This window comes from Talpa occidentalis, unplaced genomic scaffold, assembly GCF_014898055.3.
Source record: "Talpa occidentalis isolate TD23 unplaced genomic scaffold, MPIMG_talOcc4v2.1 talOcc4.6, whole genome shotgun sequence".
In the NCBI taxonomy this organism is placed as follows: Eukaryota; Metazoa; Chordata; class Mammalia; order Eulipotyphla; family Talpidae; genus Talpa; species Talpa occidentalis.
In genome coordinates this window covers 139574856-139594734 of record NW_023604972.1, presented here as the reverse complement: position 1 = coordinate 139594734, position 19879 = coordinate 139574856, and the positions used below count along the sequence as shown (strand labels likewise).

The window sequence follows — 19879 nt, the reverse complement described above, 5'->3', positions numbered from 1 at the left end:
GCAGGCGTGCAGAGACCCTCCGCGCGGATTCAGGAGTACCGCGAGCTGCGCACGCGCAGTGTCCTTGGCGGGCCCTTGCGGCGCCCTGCGTTGGCGGCCGGCGCATGCGTGATGCAGCCCCTCCCCCGCACTTTGAGCTGCGCAGACGCAGTGACTTCAGCCCCCACCGTCCGCGCCCCGGACAGAGGGCGGTGACTTGCGCGGGCGCCGCGTCTCCCGGCCCCGCCTCCCGGCTGGCGAATCGCGCAGGCGCGGCTGGGCGCGGGGGCTGGTGGGACCGAGCTCGGCGCGGACATGTCGGGGGTCCGGGCGGTGTCGCGGCTGCTCCGCCACCGGCGCCTGGCGCTGACCCGCGCGGTGAGGGGGCGCCGCGGGCGGCGGCCGGGCGGGCGCCGGGCGTCCCCGCGGGGCATAGCGGAGAGGAGGCGGGTCCCCGCGGGGCATAGCGGACAGGAAGCGGGGAGCGGGCGGCGGCGCCGGGGTGCGGCGGGGCCGCGGGGGGCGGGGGGCCGCGGGGGCTGGGCGGGGCCGCGGGGGGCGGGAGGGCCCGCGGGGGCTGGGCGGGTGCGGGAGGGGCGCGGGGGCCTGGGGGCGGGGCGGGGGAGGTAGTGGGGTGCGGGGGGCGCCCGCGGAGTCTCGAGCCGGCCGGGCCGGTCCCGGTGAAGGTCACGACCCCGCGGGCCGCTGCGCGTGACCCCTGGGGAGACGGCCCAAGGTCACGGCGGAGCCGAGCCGGGCCGCGAGGGCGCCGGGGTCCCCGCGACGGCGCGGGGCCGGGGGCGCCGGCCTCCACCGCGCTGCCTGCGCCCTCGGCGCGCGCGGGGGTCGGGGTGTCCGCAGTCGCGCCTGGGCAGCGGCTCTCCAGGTCTTGACCGGATCTGGAGGTTGGGGTCACTTAGGTCCCGCGCGTGGACTCGCCGCGGCCACCGGGCGCCGTCCTGGCCCCCGCTCGCTGCCCTGCGGCTTCCCCCGCGCCGCGGCCGGGCCGTGTGGACGGGCTCGGAGAAGCTCGGCAGACGGCCGTGGGGAGGGGCCCCCTCGTCGGGGCGCTGAGGCCTGAGGGCAGGAGCGGTCTGGAGCTCGGGGCCAGTGGCTGTCTTAAAATTTGACCGGACGGCACCAGACGTCCAAGGCTTGGGGTCAGGGGAGCTGACACGCCGACCCGGGTGCTGAGAGGAGCTTTGTCCCCACCCAGCCTGGGCCCTGTGTCCGGCTGGCCGGCCACCCCGGCTGCGGGTCTGTGCGGACCTCCCTTTCCAAGACGGGAGCCGAAGCGTTCTGGGGAAGCCTTGGGTCTGGACCTCGCGTAGCGGTCAGGGGCAGCGCCTTATCTCCTTGGGCTCCTGGAGGCTTCCCTCTCCGGCGTTGGGTGTTGGGTCCTGGTGGTTTCCAAACTTCTTATCTTGGTGGTGATTCTTTGGGAATTAGATGGGCTCCACCTTGGCCCGACAGCATGGCCTTGCGCTTAGCAGGGCAACTTACAAGCAGGCGTCTTTCTCATCCGAGCTTCTGGGTTCGCAGATGCTTGAATCACGACGGTGGTTCAAGTTCCACGGGGGCTGTGGAGGCCAGAGAGGGGTAGTAGTGTCTCTCCCCTAAGGTTGCCTTGCTTTCACCCCTATTTAAGGAGCTGAGCACCTGTGAATTTTTGGTATCTGGGTAGCTTTGGGCGAAGGCCCTGAAACTTAATTCCTCAAAGATGCTTTAGTTAAAAGTTACACTCACATGTTCAGCTGCTCTTGGATGGGGGGGAGGGGTCCCCCTAACCTTCCACACGCATTTGTTCAAGGGTCATGTGTGTTTAAGTTCAAGATGGGCCAGAACAAAGGAAGGCAGTTTATGGTTTTCAGCTGAGAGATGGCCACACGACAACAGATGAGAATAACTGGGATAAAACACAGAACTTTCTTCACCTTCTTTGATCAAATTCCGTGGTGTTTCTTAGTCACCTTGCGCTGACAGTTGCTCTCAAGCATTTCGTTTCCTGTTCTCTGTCCTAACAGTGAACAGTGTCCCAAACGGTGCAGAGGAGTCCAGTATGAAGGGAGAGTCAAACCAGGACCTTAAGTAGCCCTTGGCTGATCACTCAATTCTGATGAGATCTTTCAGATCGTTTGACGTTCTAGAATAAGTTAGTTCTTTGCCTTTTGTTTTAGCATTGTATTTAGAGTTAGATTACTTGAGGTGGTGGTGTAGCCTTTTCCTTTGCTTCTTGGGATATTTTCAATATCAGTGATGTTAAAACAGCTGTGATGTTGTCCCTGGCTCACTTGAGAATGGTGCCCTGGTTGATCCCTCATTGGGCTGTTCATCTCAGCTTGGAGCCTCAGAGATGCACCCCAAGAGTCCACAGGTCTGGAGCAGTAGGCAGGGGCAAGCCCTGGCCCACTTTCTGGGGTAGACTGCATTTCTCTGTGGGGCTCATTCGGGCCCAGTGGTGCCCGTTCAAGCCAGGGCTCCCGCTCCCAGCCTGCGGCTGCCCTGCATGTACCCACCACTATGCCAACCATCTGGCTTTCATTTTTAATAGAAATAATTACACATAGTTGTTAAAAATTGGCAACTACGGAAGGAACGAGTAAAAAGAAATACGAGTCCTATCTCTCCAGACCTATTCCCTAGTGGAGTCAGCTTCTAAGTATTTCTGAGATTGGTCAGTAGCCTTAATTTCCACGTCTGGCCAGCAGGCAGGTGCACGTGCCCAGTGTAGGGGCGGACTCTTGCTGGTGAGTGAGCGCACACACACCATCCAGCATAACACGTCCTCGGTCCTCAGCGTGGCTTCACAGCCACCTTCAGAACTTTATTGGCCGCTTTTGTAATTACAGAAGTTGCACTTACAAATTAGTTTCTCATCTGGGATATTTTATGAGGTGAGGCTGCTCCAGTCTGCCCGTCAGGATGTGAGAGTCCCTGCCTTCCCTTCCTGCCCTCCCTTCTGCCTCCTGCTCAGGGATGGGGCTTTTGTGCCGGGTGGAGTTCCCCATCTTGTTTTAGTTGTTGATTTCCCCATTCTTCATGTTGCCTGTTCAAAGATGTCCGATAGCTCCCTCTCAGAAGCATAGATTAATAAGGGACACAGCATCATTTAAAGCCAGAAATGGGGGCCTCCCCGGTGGCGCAGCGGTTGAGCGCTGGGTTGCGAGGCTGCCCGCAGCCTCTGCAGCACCAGTTCGATCCCTGACCACCGGCGAGGGTCCCACATGGCGCACAGACCCCTCCTGCCGCCCGCTGCTCCCCTCAGCAGTGTGCTCCCCTCAGCAGTGTGCTTCCCTCAGCAGTGTGCTTCCTCACTCTGCCTGTTCTACTCTCTGCTCTGGCTCTGGTGCATTCTCTCACCCTCGCGTGCCTCTGACTGTGCCCAGTGCTTGTATAAATAAATAAATAAATCTTTAAAAATAAAAAAATAAAGCCAGAAATGGGTTAAAATTGCACTAAGTTTTAAAAATTTTCCTCCAAATCAGGTTTAGATCACGATGATTTATATTACTATTCACCATGAGACGGTGGCATGTGGTGATTTGCTAACGATTTCATTGTAGTTTGGTAGCTTCCTTTTTTCAAGGGTGTGTGTGTGTCCATCTATAGTCACCATGAACAACCCGGAAGAGAAGAAATAAATAAGGAATCTCGTGAGTTCTTCTTCTTTTTTTCTTTTTTTTTTAAGATTTATTTATTTATTTATTTATGCAAGCACTGGGCACAGTCAGAAGCGCGGGAGGGTGAGAAAATTCACCAGAGCCAGAGCGGGGAGCAGAGCAGGCAGAGGACCGAAGCACACCGCTGAGGGGAGCAGCGGGCGGCAGGAGAGGTCTGCGCGCCATGTGGGACCCTCCTCCAGGGCCAGGGAGCAGCCGGGGATTGAACTGGCGCTGCAGAGGCCGCGGCCAGCTTCGCAACCCAGCACTCAACCGCTGCGCCACCGGGGAGGCCCAATCTCATGATTTCTGTCTTAATTTTAATGAGATAGTAGAAAATGCAGTGTTCTTGTTGTTACTTGCATTTATAATGTACTTTATAAGATTTTTAAGAATACTTGTATTGAAATTTTGATAGTTTCTTGTTAAAATATGGCTTTACCATTTAAAAATTACATTAAAGCAGCATGTTTGCTTTTCTATTTATTTTTAATTTGCTTTGTGAGGAAAAACTAGTTTTTTGTCAGAAAATCAAATGTACTTGAAGTTGAGGATTCAAGCGTAGCGTTCTTACCAGTTCAGGTCTGCTTAGAAATTGGAGAAACTGCTTTGTGAGTGGAGGCACTCGAGGCAGAACTCCTGCAGCCCTCATTCATTCTTGGCGTCAGGGCCCCGGAGGCGCCTGGGCTGGGGGGTGGGGGAGTCATGTTGTATTTTTCCAGATTCCCCCTGTCACTCCCCCACTCCCCCTTGTTTGTCCCACAGAACCTTTTCTGCCGCTTCAAAATAAGGAATTCTAAGTTGCAAAATGCTTGAGAACGTTCCCTTTGGTTGATGTTGGGTGCACTTGCTTCCTGGATCTGCTCTGGTGTTTCTGAGGTTATCTGGTCAGCAGTTTTCTGAGATTAGAATGGGAGCAAGGTCCCCGCGCCGCTGACCACGCTTCTCATGGACAGTGCGTCGCCACTCAGGCCGGGCGGTGGTTCCGCAAACACGGCGGGGCAGCGTCAGTTGGATGGGGCCTTTACTCCAAGACCCGGAGACAGCAGAGGTCGGCCAGGCGAAGGCCAGGGTGTGTGCGGGCAAGGACAGGGCCCCCGGCTGTGACGGGGTACGTCCAGGCTTGGTGCTGACGCAGGACTGGGCCTGGGTGTCCTCAGGACGCACCGTGGTATGTGTGAGGGGCTGATGCTGCTAGTGCCGGCGTCATCACAGGCCTGGGCCTCTCTGGGGCTGGTCTCCGAGCACTGTGCAGGGCTGTCCAGGGCCTCTCTGGCGTGGGCTCACAACGGGGGCCCGCTGTGCAGAGGACGGGTGGGCGGTCGCGCTGCGCTGCCTCGGGGGCCAGCACCGTGCTCCTCCCGGCAGCACAGCTCCAGAACCTGCGGGAAGGCCAAGCCTCCTCCACAGGAGTCCTGCTTGAGACAGGCTGCGCCGGGACACATGTCCTGAGGATCAGTCCTTTGCCTCTCGCCCCTCCCTCCCCTTCAGTGTCCCAGTGGGGTTTCTGGGCCAAGGGGAGCACCGGGCTGCACAGCGCACAAAGGTGTCTGTGAAGGAGGACGACGGCTCAGGCCCACATTCAACCTCCTTGTTTGCAGCCGGCATCACGGACAGGAGCCCGCGGGTTTCACTTCACGGTCGATGGGACGAAGAGGTCGTCTGCTAAGGTGTCAGACTCCGTAAGTCCGTGGCTTTGGCTTCCATTGTGGGCAGTTTCTCTGGACTTGCAGGTCTCACGCTTTATACCAGTGTTGGACGCAGCCGTATATACACAGGTTGTGCTTAGCCAAAACCCCATTACGAGCACGCGCTCGCTGCCCTTTACATCGTGATGCTGCATTGCAGTCCTCGGGTACCTGCGAGCAGGCTGAAAATTTAAGTCAAGTAAAGCAACAGGACAGAAACTCGCGTGATAGCGTCGCTGCACCAGGGCTGGGGGCCGGGTGGGGCCTGACGCGCTGCGTGGGCCATCCCATCTTCGCTGAAGAAGGCAGGGTTTGCTTGCCAGCTCTTGCGGGCTCACAGCAGCACTGAGTACACAGACACAGGCCTGAGGTAGAGCCGGTCGCCCGCGGGGCTGACCGTGCTGCTCCGGTGGACAGCACCTCCGCGAGTTCCCAGAGCGTGCCAGCACACAGACAGGAGACGGTGGCGGCGATCAGACGGCTGGGCCACGCTTGGGGGCACCATGTGGGCGCCTGCGGCGGCCTCACCCCACGGAGGTGCCCGTCTCAAGGCCGCTCCTTGCACTCAGCTCCCACAGAACGAGGCCCCGGTCGCTCTTCTCCTCAGTCCCCCCTCCTTCCCGAGCTCCCGTGCCCCACATCCCCACCGCTGGTAGCACGAGTAGGCGGCTGACTGGGCTCTTGCTTCCAGATTTCCGCGCAGTACCCAGTTGTGGACCATGAGTTCGACGCGGTGGTGGTGGGCGCTGGCGGCGCTGGCCTGCGCGCAGCCTTCGGCCTCTCGGAGGCGGGCTTCAGCACAGCATGTGTCACGAAGCTCTTTCCCACCAGATCCCACACTGTGGCCGCCCAGGTGCGGGGGAGGGCCCGGCCGCGCCGTAGGCATTTGGAGGCTCTCGCTGCACCCCACTGCTGGAGCCTCATGGCTCTCGGCTCTGCTCCAGTCCCCTCAGGTCCTTTGAGCAACCGAGAAGCATGACCATGTCACGCGGGGTTGGCGGGGGGGAAGGCTGGGACCCACGTGCCCATTTGCTACCCCGCTAGGGGTGGTCCTTGCGGTTACCCCCAGTGCTGGCTGCCCAGTCCCCCGGGAGGGCGAGCTGGCAGTGCTGGTGTTGGCAGGGAGGCATCAATGCCGCGCTGGGCAACATGGAGGAGGACAACTGGAGGTGGCACTTCTACGACACTGTGAAGGGCTCCGACTGGCTGGGGGACCAGGACGCCATCCACTACATGACTGAGCAGGCCCCTGCCTCTGTGGTTGAGGTGAGGCCCTCACGAGGTCCTGGGGAGCCTGAGGGCCCAGCGGAGGTGGGGGTTGGGGCGGCAAGCTCAGCTGACAAGGAGGTCTTATCTGAGAAGAACCGAAGGAGGTGATGGCGTGTCACCGGGAAACTTTTCGTTCCTAAAGTGTCTGTTTTTCTGTAGGTCAGTTAGATTTGTAGGTTCACGTGGGGGCTGTTCAGTGGAAATTAGCCATGAACTTGCCGGGGGTGCCGGGGGTCTGCTTCGTGTTTCCCAGCTGGAGAACTACGGCATGCCGTTCAGCAGGACCGAGGACGGGAGGATCTACCAGCGCGCCTTTGGCGGGCAGAGCCTCAAGTTCGGCAAAGGCGGGCAGGCCCATCGCTGCTGCTGCGTGGCAGACCGCACCGGCCACTCACTGCTGCACACGTTGTATGGACGGGTGAGGCCTAGAGTGCGAGGGGTGGGCGCACACCAACCAGGCCAGGCTGTGTTCTCGTCAACCCAGGGGGCGCTTGAAAAGCAACAGGATGGGGCCTCCCTGGTGGCGCTGGGGTTAAGCACAGCACTGTGAGGCTGTCCGCAGCCTCTGCAGCAGGAGTTCCATCCCCGTCCAGCCAGGGAGATACCCACACGGTACAGTAGACCTCTCCTGTCTCTCCACTGCCCCCTTCAGCAGTATACACTGAACCCGCCTGTTCTTCTCCCCACTCTCTCTGGTGAATCCTCTATCCCTACACACACACTTCTGATCTGCACCCCAGTTCTAAATGCATAAGTAAATAAATCTTTAAAAAAAAAAAAAGAAAATGCAACAGGATGACTTGGGAGGAACTGCAGTGGCTCACAGTGCAGTGCTGACGTCATAGGCGGCTTGTGTCATATATCACGTGACATCACACACTCGCTGGAGCGTCGCAGTGCCCCTGCCTGTCATTGCTGACGTGAGAGCGTCGGTCTCAGGAAATTAAATTGCTGGTCGTTTACCAGAAACGCAGTTGAAGTGCAGGGTTTCTTTGTGCTTTCTTTCCTGTTTTGCCTAGTCTCTGCGGTATGACACCAGCTACTTCGTGGAGTACTTCGCCCTGGACCTCCTGATGGAGGGCGGGGAGTGCCGCGGCGTGATCGCGCTCTGCATAGAGGACGGGTCCATCCACCGCATTAGAGCCAAGAACACGGTCATCGCCACAGGGTGGGGCCCCACCCGCGCTGGGTCTGGTCACTGGGGTTGGGTGCTGGGCCTCAGAGCCGCTTCAGTACGTGCCGGGCCTCATCCGAGAGCAGTGGGTCCGACGCGGCCCAGCCAAGCGTAGGCAGGCGGCCTTGGTCCTCGCGAGCAGAGGGGTGAGGAGGGGCCCGGTGGGTCTCGCCCCAAGGATCTTCATGTTTTAGAGGACACGGGCCTGGGAGTCACAGAACGTTTCTGGAAGAGCTGCTTTTGCTTTTAACGGATACCATGGTTCCTCCCGTCTCTGGGTGGATAAAGTGCCTTTTGTCCATGAGGGGAACACAAGCGATTCCATTTTACGCGCTGCCAGTCATTGTAACTTTTTAAAAGGGGGGATTCGTAAATGTTTTCCAGTTGTCATTATCCCCGTGAAGCACACGGACAGAAACAACTCACGCCACACACGCATGCCCTGAGCACAGGCGAGCCAGCGCCGCCATCTCAGACCACCACTCCACGGGCCAGAGCCATGCAGCCCCCGCTGAGCCGGCCTCTCGTTTCAGGGGCTACGGGCGCACCTACTTCAGCTGCACATCTGCTCACACCAGCACTGGCGATGGCACCGCCATGATCACCAGAGCCGGCCTGCCCTGCCAGGATCTGGAGTTTGTGCAGTTCCACCCCACAGGTAGGCTGGCCTCCTGCAGGGTGCTCGCTCACATCCCCAGCACCCCGGGCCGGTCAGGCCGTGTCTCGGCTCCGGCCATCCTGCCAGGATGTGCCCATCGGGAGGCGTGTGTGTCCAGGCCTGGGTGGCCCCGGGTGGTGGATCTGTCCCAGCAGTGCTGCCCACGGCGGACTGTGGTGAGCGGAGAGGCGGCCTAGGCTCCCACATTACGGTGTGGTCAGGGCGTGGCTGGGCATCTGGGTAGGGGTGTGCCGTCAGGCAGAGACGTCTCACGGTGGCCCCGGGGGCTCTGGGTGTGGGATTGAGGGCTGATGGTGCAGAAGGCGAGAGCTCTAGTCCCAATTGTGGGTTATCCAGAGTGACCCCAAGAAAGCTGCCTCTGGGAAGATGGTCTACGGTCATCTCTCCGCCCTGCCAGCCAGGGGCGCTGCACACCAGTAGCTGCAGCCTAGGCCAGGCCCGCCACCCCTCTGCACTGCCCGTGTGTTCCACTGACCTTGGCCAGGGTGGGGATGTGCCTGCTTGCTTTTTGTCACCATTTTAACTGATAAAACATCCATGATTTCTGAACTACCTCTCGCTCGGCCCCCAGCACCTCCTCACGGTGCAGGGGAAACCCAGTGGCCCGCCAGGAGAGCACACAGGCTGATGGCAGCTGAGGCGCAGGGGTCACCGCTTGCTTTCTAGCACAAGTGGAGGCTCCGCTTTCAGACGACATGGGTCAACGGGTTTGTCAGGCCCAGCCGAGCCTCCTGGCCTCTGTCGTGCCACGGGCAGAGACCCAGCGCACAGCCGGAGTTGAGCGTGGCTCTGCCCTGGCCACTGTGGGTGACGGGCACCTCTGACACAGGCAGTGGGACCAGGGTCGGCACAGGGCAGGACTTGTGCTCCACGAGCCCTTCTCCAGGGTCAGCCGCGCCGCCGCTGCCCCTGCTGTGCTGGCCCCTAAGATGCCCACCCCCCCAGGCTGGTTTCCTTACACGAGTGTGTCACCACGGCGGCGCGGAGCAATGGGACACTCAAAAATTAAAATGTATGCTCAGTAGCGTGGGCCCACAGGGCTGCGTCGTGGCACATGTGCCTCCCCCCACCCCCACAGTTGGTGACTGCCCGTTGTGCCCTCCGAGGTCACCACCTCACATCCCCCCATGCAGTCTAGCGGCAGCTGGGAACATGTAACAGCCAGGGTACTCTACAGGCATCTACGGCGCCGGCTGTCTCATCACGGAGGGCTGCCGTGGAGAGGGGGGCATCCTCATCAACAGCCAGGGCGAGCGGTTCATGGAGCGGTACGCGCCTGTCGCCAAGGACCTGGCGTCCCGGGACGTTGTGTCTCGGTCCATGACCGTGGAGATCCGCGAGGGCAGGTCAGTGGGCTCCTCCCCCAGCCACTGGCCCCACCTGCACAGGCAAGCGTGCAGAGCCTACGCCCTCTGCTCCGCTGGGTCAGTGGGGTGAGGCTGGGGCGGGACACAGCTGGGCCTCTGCGGGGAGCCGGCACCCAGACTGGCATCGCGCAAGACCCCTTGGGGAGGGTTCTTTCCAGGTGCAGGCTTGGACCTCCAGGTCTGACGGCGTCATCCTGTGGCCGAGCTTGGCCAGTGTCTGCACGGGGTCTTCAGGGCCTTGACGTGATAGCACCGGGGGCAGGAGGGTGGGTGGTTGGTTTTCTGGGACTGGTGGCATCGAAGAGTTTCTGACCCCTTCGCCAGGGAGGGCCGGCCTTGTCCACGCAGATCGCACTCCACTCGTACCTGGGTGCAGAGGTCCCAGCAACATGGGGTCAGGCCGTTGCGGGGAGGGTCCTTTCCTTCCTGGCACATGTCTCGGGCGGGGGGGTCCTTTCCTTCCTGGCACATGTCTTTGCCAGCATGTGGGTTCATGTTTCCTGCCTCGCCTGCGGCGTGGGGCTCTGTGCTCCCCAGAGGCTGCGGCCCCGAGAAGGACCACGTCTACCTGCAGCTGCACCACCTGCCCCCCGAGCAGCTGGCCATGCGCCTTCCTGGCATCTCCGAGACGGCCATGATCTTCGCGGGTGTGGATGTCACCAAGGAGCCCATCCCCGTCCTCCCCACCGTGCACTACAACATGGGGGGCATCCCCACCAACTACAAGGGGCAGGTGAGGCGCCGGGGCCTTCCCTCCATGGCGTGGGGCAGCCTCCTCAGTCCCGGCCGCAGTTGGGGGCAGACGTGTCCTAAGAAGGCTGCCGGGGTTGGCCGCCTCCCCACGGCAGGTGCACAGGGACCTGAGCTGGGGCCAGTGTCTGCTCCATGCCCTAGCGGTGGGATATGGGTCTCTAGCCCTTCCCAGGAGCAGCCACAAGGCCGTTGGCCAGGCCGTCTGCATGTGACCATCCCCACGTGACCCTGGAAACTGGGGGGTCTTTACAGTTAACGCTGCAGCTGCTCCAGGGCTCAGGAGCACCTTAGTCAAGCAGCTCTTCTCAGCCGGCTGGGCAGGACGCTTGCCCTCAAGAGACGGGGTCTGCACCCCACCGAAAGTGCACGGTGCTGAGGTGCGCAGTCACAGGGGCTGCCCGGAGTCCTTGCACGGGCAGTGGCAGGGCCACGCCGCTCACGCTGCTCCCTCTTCTCCCTGCAGGTTCTGAAGCACGTGGACGGGCGGGACCAGGTGGTCCCCGGCCTGTACGCCTGTGGGGAAGCTGCCTGTGCCTCAGTGCATGGAGCCAACCGGCTGGGAGCCAACTCACTGCTTGACCTGGTGGTGTTCGGCCGCGCCTGTGCCCTGAGCATCGCGGAGTCCTGCAGGCCCGGTGCGTGGTGCGCACACGGTTGTGGTGCCGGGGGCTGCGGGGAGGCCGCGCTTGTGGAAGGGTCATATCAGGAGTCTGTTGGTTTGAGCAGGGGTGAGTGATCGTATAGCTTCTTGGGGCTCAAAGAAAATTAATTCAGGCCGACCTGGACAGGACAGAAAGCATACAGCACGCGTCTCGGAGGAGGGCCATCTTCATGTAGACAAGCCAGGGGCCGGGTCCTGGCCTCTCAGAGCAGCCTGGGTTTGGGCCACCATGTCCTTACTGCCCGGGGCTCTAATAGCAGTGGGAGTGGACCTCCTTCCTGAGGCAAAGGGTGCTGGGCCTGCCCCCCCCAGCCATGACACCTTGTATGCCAGTGTCAGTTCTGTTGCTTTCATTGAACAAAACTTTGTCATGGCTTTTAATGGGTGACGGTGGTGTGGTGGGGCATTCAGTCTTGCCCTCTGGTGAGACGCGGACCCTGCGTGAAGGAACCTGGGGGCCGGAGCACCAGGCTGTGGCCCAGGCCTGCACCTGCGTCTCAGTCAGGATGCTGCCCGCACACTCGCGGTCAGTAGACTGTACTTGGGGACTCCGCCTCACTGTGGCCGTGGCCGCCACTAGAACGCACCTGGGGCCTTGCCACCAGCCGTCCACCGTCAGGCAGACAGAATATTCCAGGTTGACTTTCTTTGCAAGTGAGCAGGAGACACGTTGTCGTAAGAATACATGATCTCAGACCTGAAGGATCAGCACAACTTGAGAAAATGTAAACTCGGCAACAAGCAGGCTCCACCCGTTGGCGGGAGGGCCTCAGACTGACGTGAAGAGTCCTCATGCCAGTGGCCCAGCCGGTGGCTGCCGAGGCCCCACGGTTCTGGGTCGTGGGATTGCACCCCAGTTAGGCTTTCGTTTTCTTAAAGTGCAGAAGGAAAGTAAAAAGCGGCTAAGCCATGTCTTCCAAGCAGGGTGTGTCTAAGACCCTGCAGTGTGTGCACAGATTGATTTGTGGAGCTGTGTTCCTGAAAAAAAAAAACCTTATTTTACTGGAAGCTCAACTTTTAAACTATCCAAAGCAAGAACCCAGCAGCTTGCCTGGAAGGAACTGGGGAGACAGCAGCACCCGGCACGGGCTGGGCCGTGCACAGTGCTGCCTCCCTGCAGCCTCTGCCACCTCCGAGTCACCTCCTGGGGATGGCCACGCTGAGCATGCCGGGCCCGGGGAGGGCAGGGAGAGCAGCCAGGTCACCGGGTGTGCGGTCTCTGCAGAAACCTGATTTGTACGCCTGTGACGTGGCTGCTGCTGTGTGTGTCCAGAAGTTACTCGTTGGACATCTATTGCCAGAACACCTGTTCTCCTCCTCACACTGCCCCAGTTAGCAGGTGGCCCTGGGCAGGGCGTGAGCTCAGTGCACGTGCACTCTCGGCTCCCCGAAAGGCATAAACACGTGTTTGTGTGGCATTTAAAATCCATTGGATTTCTCTAAACATTTTTCAAAAGTTAAATTCTAACTTTTTTTTTTTAAGGAGATAAAGTTCCCCCAATTAAAGCTAACGCTGGGGAAGAATCTGTCATGAATCTTGACAAATTGCGGTTTGCTGAGGGAAGCATAAGAACCTCAGAACTGCGACTCAACATGCAGAAGGTAAGAACTGGGGTGCCCGGCGCTGGGGGTGCAGGGGCTCAGCGGGCAACGGTAGGAAGTGGGGCAGGGGCTGGGTGTGGTGGTGCACTAGGGTTTGCAGTCAACAGCAGGACAGTTTTCTTGCTGTGCCAAATTGGAACATAAGAGATCAGACCTAAAGTAGACAAGAGTCTAAAAAGTCAGACCTAAAAAGACAAGCTTTTTGGTGGCCCCCCAAAAGCTTGTCTTTTTCCCTGAATTGGAGGCAGCAATCCGGGGTGGGAATAGCGTCCTGTCGCCGCGAGGTCTTGAGCTGCCTCTGCAGCCTCAGGGCCTTAGTGCGCGTCCCTCCTCTGACGTTTTGGGGAAGCATCTTGAAACTTAAGGTGCTGCCAGGAAATAAAGTCAGAGGGGACTATGGTGGGGCAAGGACCGGGTCTGCCTGGTCCTCATGGTGCTGCCCGCCCAAGGGGCTGTCTCTGACCACACTTGGCACTGGCGCCCTGGGCCCTGGCCCTTCTGACTGTCTCAGCTCGATGTGAGCAGCTGCTCGTGGCTCGCGGCCGTCGCGTCGGCACAGGTGCACGTGCTCTGGAGCCTCTCTGCCCCAGGAGGGACAGGACATGACCGGAAGGGGTATCTTGAGGACATAGGCCGGGGCCACCCCCAGGGACGCCAGGAGCTTAGGGGCTGCAGACCAGCTGGGGTGGAGTGCCGGGGCCTCTGACGTGGGCACTGCCCTTGGGGCGCGGGCTGGAGCATCCATAGCAGATTTCAGAGTGGGAAGCACAGGGGAGCCAGGGCAGACTGGGGGGCCACCCGGCCTGTGGCGTGAGCTGAGCCCCCATCCCTGCAAGGGGGGGGTCATTCTTCAGATCCCAGTGGTGCATGGCGCCCTCTGCGCTGGTCATGGAGGGCCATTCAGCCTGTTTCCACAGCGTCTCGGCTTCTCCTTGCATCTGTGATGGGGCCAGTGGTCCTGGAGGTCGCTGCTGCCACTGGCTGTGCAGGCGACATGTGTACGCCAGTCAGGTGACAGCATCCCATCCCGCCTTCCTGGGCCTCCCTGTCACTGAGACAAGGCAACATGGAAGTCAGGCCCGTCAGTGGGCCATGTCCCTCCCTCCCAGTCAGGCAGAGACGACAGGGCTGAGGGAGGACAAGCCTGTGAGGGCAGAATCAGCTGAGAGCAAGGCCCCTCCCCAGAGCTGGCTAGGCCACAAAAGGAAGGCCAGTGGCACGGAAGGACATGGCAGTGGCCTCACTGCAGCCTGGAGCCACTTCCCGGCTGTCTGGGAGCTCAGACAGACACCATGTTCCCTCTAGCAAAGTCCAGCATGTGCACAGCACGTGGAGGAATGAGGAGCCCGTGGAAGGGACCCCTGAAGCTACTGGAGGCCAGGCCACGAGGTGTCTGGGCAGCAGGGTGGCCAGAAATGGAGAAGCCACAGCCCGCTGTCCAGGAGGCTGCTGGACTTGCTGGTGGGGACACTAAACCATGGGCTCTTGCCTGGCTGGACGCCTTCCATGGCGATGGTGCCCTCAGGCTTGTGCTGGGAGCAGAGCTGGCCCAGGCCGATGCCCCATGCATGCCACTGTGCAGGTCGGGGGCTTTTAGCCACCGCCTCTGCTCTGTGACATGGCCACCGCCGAGACCCCTGCCCAGAAGAGGCTCCCCTCTGTGGGCCCTGCTCACTGGAGTGCCAGGAACCACCTCCATGCCTGCCTCACAGCGTCCATTTGCTGTCCTGGGTCAGTAGCCATTTCAACCATCAAATTGTCCAACCTAGAAAACATTTAAAATCCATCAGGTCGTGGCTGCCATTATTCTGGCGGGTCTGCGCAAAGTGTGTTGGAACCTTCTGGAAGGATTAGACCTCTGAAACACTGTTTATGATTGTGGGAGAAGGTCAGGAGGCCCCCTGACCAGGGTGTGGAAGATTTCGGTGCTGACCTTCACGGCTGAGGCTCAGGGGTCCCTGCAGATGGGGTGGGGACAGCAGGAAAGGGGCCTGGGCGCCTGAGGCCAGACTGACAGACTGCACCTCGCATGGGTGGGTTCGAGCTGCTGAGGACTCTCGAACCAGAACAGCTTTGCCGAGAAGCAGCAACAGGCCTGAGAGGACGGTGGGGTGGGCAGTATCAAAGGTGCTGCGTGCTGCAGGGAAGTGTCTCGTGACCAGCAGTCCCCCTGCAGCCGGCCTCTCCGTGCAGTGTCTGAGCAGCAGTCACAGCTGCCCGCGGGTGGCTCTCCAGAGGGCCGGGCGGCAGTGGGGCCTCGCAGCTGTGTCCCCTGACGAGGGTGTGCTCACTGCCCCAGACGTGAGGCACTTTGCTCACCAGGCCTCAGCTGGGGCCGTGGATGCATGAGGGCTGCGTGGTCGTGAGGTTTGCCTTCAGTACCCGAGGCCGACCCGCCTGGTGTCTGAGGCAGCGGCAGCAGAAAGGGAAAAGCCGGTCCTGATGGGCAGAGCAGGTCCCTGGGGCCCCAGGGGGAGCCAGAGACCCTGCAGCAGCTGCGCCAGGGCTGCACGGTATCTGGGTCAGGGGCTCTCGTGGAGCTGGCAGCTGCTCTCCCTGCTCCTGCCGTGCAGGGAGGGGCTTGCAGTGCTGCCCACGGGCCGAGGCCAAGCCCTAGACAGGTGAAGGAGTGGGATGTCCAGGGACAGCAGCACCCTCACCGATGGCGCAAGAGGGTAAGGGCGCAGCAAGAGGCTGTGGAGTCTGGTGGCTAAGCTGGTCCTCCTGAGGTGCAGGGGACCCAGAGGGAAGCCAGAAACAGCCTCCGTCCCTGCTGGGACTCAGCTCGGATGGAGTTGAGGACTGTCCGCAGATGACGGGAGGCTAAGGCTGGTCTTTTCTGTGCCTGGGTGGGCCCAGGCTCACCTATCGCGTCTGTTCAGAGCCAGCGATGAGCTTTCGTGGGGTCACCAGAGGCAAGCAGTGGGGCCAGGCCTCCCTCCCCTCTTCCCACAGCAGCACCCACTGCTGACCGCTGAGTGGCCCTGCATGTCTCTGTCACGGGGGGTTCTCCAGGTCTCTAGCGGCCGCAAGGCATCTGCCCTGTAGCTGAACTGGAGGGCAGCACTGTACCCAGTCCTCCAGGGCTTGGAGGGGCCACTGTCCGGGCCTTGTTTCCACGACTATCTGCCGTGGACACGCAAGGGTCGTCTCATGACGCCTAACAGGAACGTTGACACTTCACTTTAAAATTCAGAGTCACAGGCTTCTCTGGTGGCACAAGGGGTTAAGCACTGCACTGTGAGGCAGTCCGCAGCCTCTGCAGCACAGGTTTGATCCCTGGCCAGCCAGGGAGCAGCCCACATGGCGGGGCAGACCTCTCCTGACTCGCCCGCTGCTCCCCTCAGCAGTGTACTTCGGTCAGTCTGCCTGTTCTGTTCTCCACTGTCTGACGAATCCTCTTGCCCCTTGCATCTCTGGCCTGTACCCCAGCTCTTGTATGTATAAGTAGATAAATCTTTTTAAAAATATAAAATAAAGGACCTCCCCTGGTGGCGCAAGCGGTTGAGTGCCACACGTGAAGCTGTCCGCAGCCTCTGCAGCTCCGGTTCGATCCCCGCCAGCCGGCGAGGGTCCCACATGGCGTGCAGACCTCTCCTGCCGCCCGCTGCTCCCCTCAGCTGTGTATTTAGTCTGTCTGCCTGTTCTGTTCCCCTCTCTGTCTGGTGAATCCTCTCACCCTGCCGCGCATCTGGCCTGTACCCCGGTTCTTATATAAAATAAATAAATCTTTTTTTAAAAAAGTCTTCTAAAAAAAATAATAAAATTCAGGGTCACGTAAACATTTTGTGGGAAGTGAAATCGTAAGGAAGGTCTTAGAGGTGCCCGACCTGACCACGCGGCCTCACGCCTGTACCCTCAGTCCATGCAGAGCCATGCGGCGGTGTTCCGGTTGGGCAGCGTGCTGCAGGAGGGCTGTGAGAAGATCAGCCGGCTCTATGGGGACCTGAAGCATCTGAGGACGTTCGACAGAGGTTAGGGGGCCCTGCCTGCAGCTGGGGTGCTGGGCTAGCGCGGGTTGCCCTACCACATCCCCTATGGCGCTTCCCCGAACCCTGCCCGCCAGGCAGCCCCGCCCTCACTGCCCGTGTCCCCAGGGATGGTCTGGAACACGGACCTTGTGGAGACCCTGGAGCTGCAGAATTTGATGCTGTGCGCGCTGCAGACCATCCACGGCGCCGAGGCCCGCAAGGAGTCGCGCGGCGCCCATGCCCGGGAGGACTACAAGGTGCATCCCCCCAACCGGTCGCTCCTTCTCTGGCTCCTCCACCCTGCACTGCGTTTCCCAAAGGCCGGCGGAGGAAAGGCCTTTCCCCATGGCTCCTGCCTCCATGCTCACGGCGCTCAGGCGCAGCCCTGTGGAGCCAGGCCCTCCTCTCTGGCCTGCAAGACTGTGCGTGAACTGCCTTTTACGCAGACATGTGTCAGAAAAAAGCTCTTGCCATATGGTGGCAAAAAGTCCCAAGAAGGGGTATGGGAGGTCAGGTGCGAGCTAGGGTGAGCCACATCAGCAGGACAGCTGCGGGTCCCTGGCAGTCCAGCCCTTGCACGTAGGCAGATGGGAAGTGGGCAGGCGGGAAGTGGGCAGGCCAGGGGAGCAGCCCACTCATCTGTCCCCTGGAGGGGCCGGCCTGGAGTTGCTTTACCGGGAAGGACCCGTGTGCGTCTCGTGCATCTGCTGTGGACCAGAAGTGCCAGGTTGTGGCTTCCTGTGACAAGAATGTATCTTTGTGCCTGCAGTTGGGCAGCTACACAGGGGCCCCATGCGTGGACATGCCTAGAACGTAGGGACACACACAGTCCTGCTGGCCCAGGGTCCCTCCTCTCCCAGCCCCTCGCTCGGTCAAACAGCCAAGAGTCGAGATCTTTGCGGATGTATTTGAAGAGGCTGTTGTGTGTCTCGTCCATCATCACGTTGAAATACGGTCTGAATGAAAGAGCAGGACCTTCCCAGAGTAGAGAGCAGAGAGAGAGAGAGCAAGTGCACAGCTCACTGGCCTGACCCCAGCACCCCCAGCACCGGCTGTCTCCACCAGCCACAGGCCCACGCCTGGCTGCGACCTCCATTTCCTGACCCCATGTGTGTGGTGGGAGTGGGCTGCTGGGGGCTCCACCCGTCCCACCCCACTGCGTGCCTGACCACCCTCGTTTCCTGCAGTGCCCCGTCCATCAGCCTGACTGGTGGGGAGGGACCTAGGTGAGGGGTAGTCCAGGGAGGTCCTGGTGTCCCAATGGAGTCTGCTGGAACCATGGCGCCAGCCATGTGTGGGGGACCTGGGTCTCGCGTGTCATTTCAGCGAGTGGCTTTTGTTCCAGGGTTTTGTTTTGCTGCAGTAGGTGGGAGTTGGGACTAACTGGGGTCTCTGAAACACACTCAGGAGCGGGTAGACGAGTATGACTACTCGAAGCCTATCCAGGGGCAGCAGCGGAAGCCCTTCGAGCAGCACTGGCGGAAGCACACCCTTTCCTACGTCGACATCCGGACCGGGAAGGTACGGGCCATGACAGCCGCTCAGCCGGCCCACCAGTTCTGGGCCAAGCTTAGGAGCTGGGAGAGGCAGCGTGGATTAAATTCTCCCAGTCAGCTAAGCTCCTGCCTGGAAGCAGAACCTACTGTCAGTGGGGGGTCTGAAAAGCCAGCCTTCTGGGGGCTGGCCCTGGCCGGGGGTGGGGGACACAGAGCTTGGGGAGCCAGGCTACAGTGGAGAAGGGGGACACGGCCCTTCCGGTGAATGGCCTCAGCAGCAGCCTCAGAAGTGCTGTGCAGCGCTAGGGTTCCCCGGACCCAGCTCAAGTGGAGGAGGGCAGGGCCTGGGGGGGGTGCCTGGGACATCAGCCCAGATTCCAGTAAAGTCAGGGCTCTCAGTCCACAGCAGCGTAATTCAAGGAGTCTGCATTTCTGCTGGGACTGAGGGTTCAGGAGTAACCGAGGCACAAATGATGTGCCCTTGAGCTTTGTGCCAGCAGGAGTCAGTCCTCTGGGCCCACAGTCTCTGCTTGGGGGCGTCTGGGCAACACCGTGGCTTTTCAGAGGCTGCTTTCTGACAGGCCTAGAAGGACGTCATGCTTCCTTCCCTGCTGTAGGCCCGTCTTCGGTGGTCTTGGGGTATATGACAGTAAAAGAAACGGGTGCTCATGTTAGAAACTGCAGCGCAAAGTGGGCGTTTAGCTCGTGGGTCAGCAGCACCTTCCTGTCGGCTGAGTGTCTCCAGATGCGCAGTGTCCGTTACAGGCACGCGCGCAAAGGCCTGGCAGAGGGGAGTCGAGGTGCACCCAGGCCCTGCTGGGCACGCTCAACCTCCACAACCAGCGCCCCGCTGGGAATTTGGGTCATTTTCAGTAAAGCCTGAGTGTTTTCATGTAAATCTACCTACTTAAATTTTCAAAAGCACACAGGGGCGGGCCGCACACCCGCTGTGCCGACCCCCACTCTACTCCCCAGGTCTCGCTACAGTACAGGCCCGTGATCGACCAGACTCTGGATGAGACTGACTGTGCCACGGTGCCCCCGGCCATCCGCTCCTACTGATGTGGGCACCCATCCCCTGTGCTGGGGGCCGCAGCAACAAGCTTCCTGTCATCCTTTGTTCTTGTGAGATAATAAAACTGGCACCATCCTTAAATTTCAGACTCGCTCTTATTTGCAAGTTCATGTAAAACCTAAAGGCTGCCTGACTGTAGGTGTGTGTGTTGACCAGAATATAAAATGTGATTATCTTCTAAATATAAAATATGGATGTGACGCTGCAGCACAGATACTTAGTTGTAGTAAATGTTAAGTAAAGGGCCTCCCCTGGTGGCGCAGCAGTTGAGCGCTGGGCTGCAAAGCTGCCCACAGCCTCTGCAGCACCAGTTTGATCCCCGACTGCCAGCGAGGGTCCCACTTGGCACGCAGACCTCTCCTGCCACGCCCGCTGCTCCCCTCAGCAGTGTACTTCGTCAGTCTGCCTGTTCTGCTCCCCGCTCTGGCTCTGGTGAATCCTCTCACCCTCCCGCGCTTCTGACTCTACCCAGTGCTTGTATAAATAAGTAAATCTTTTTAAAAAAA

At 60.1% G+C, this 19879-nt stretch overlaps 1 protein-coding gene across 1 annotated transcript; it reads left to right on the top strand.

Moving 5' to 3' along the window:
* The first annotated feature begins 283 nt into the window (after positions 1-283).
* SDHA (succinate dehydrogenase complex flavoprotein subunit A) lies at positions 284-19481 on the top strand. Its single transcript, XM_037529833.2, has 15 exons — positions 284-357; positions 5240-5320; positions 6018-6179; positions 6449-6592; positions 6849-7013; positions 7615-7763; positions 8303-8427; positions 9626-9794; positions 10353-10548; positions 11032-11203; positions 12713-12831; positions 16694-16805; positions 16929-17059; positions 18210-18323; positions 19274-19481. The coding sequence occupies exons 1-15, from the start codon at positions 295-297 to the stop codon at positions 19358-19360; spliced, it is 1989 nt and encodes a 662-aa protein (XP_037385730.1). The 5' UTR covers positions 284-294; the 3' UTR covers positions 19361-19481.
* The last annotated feature ends 398 nt before the right edge of the window (positions 19482-19879 follow it).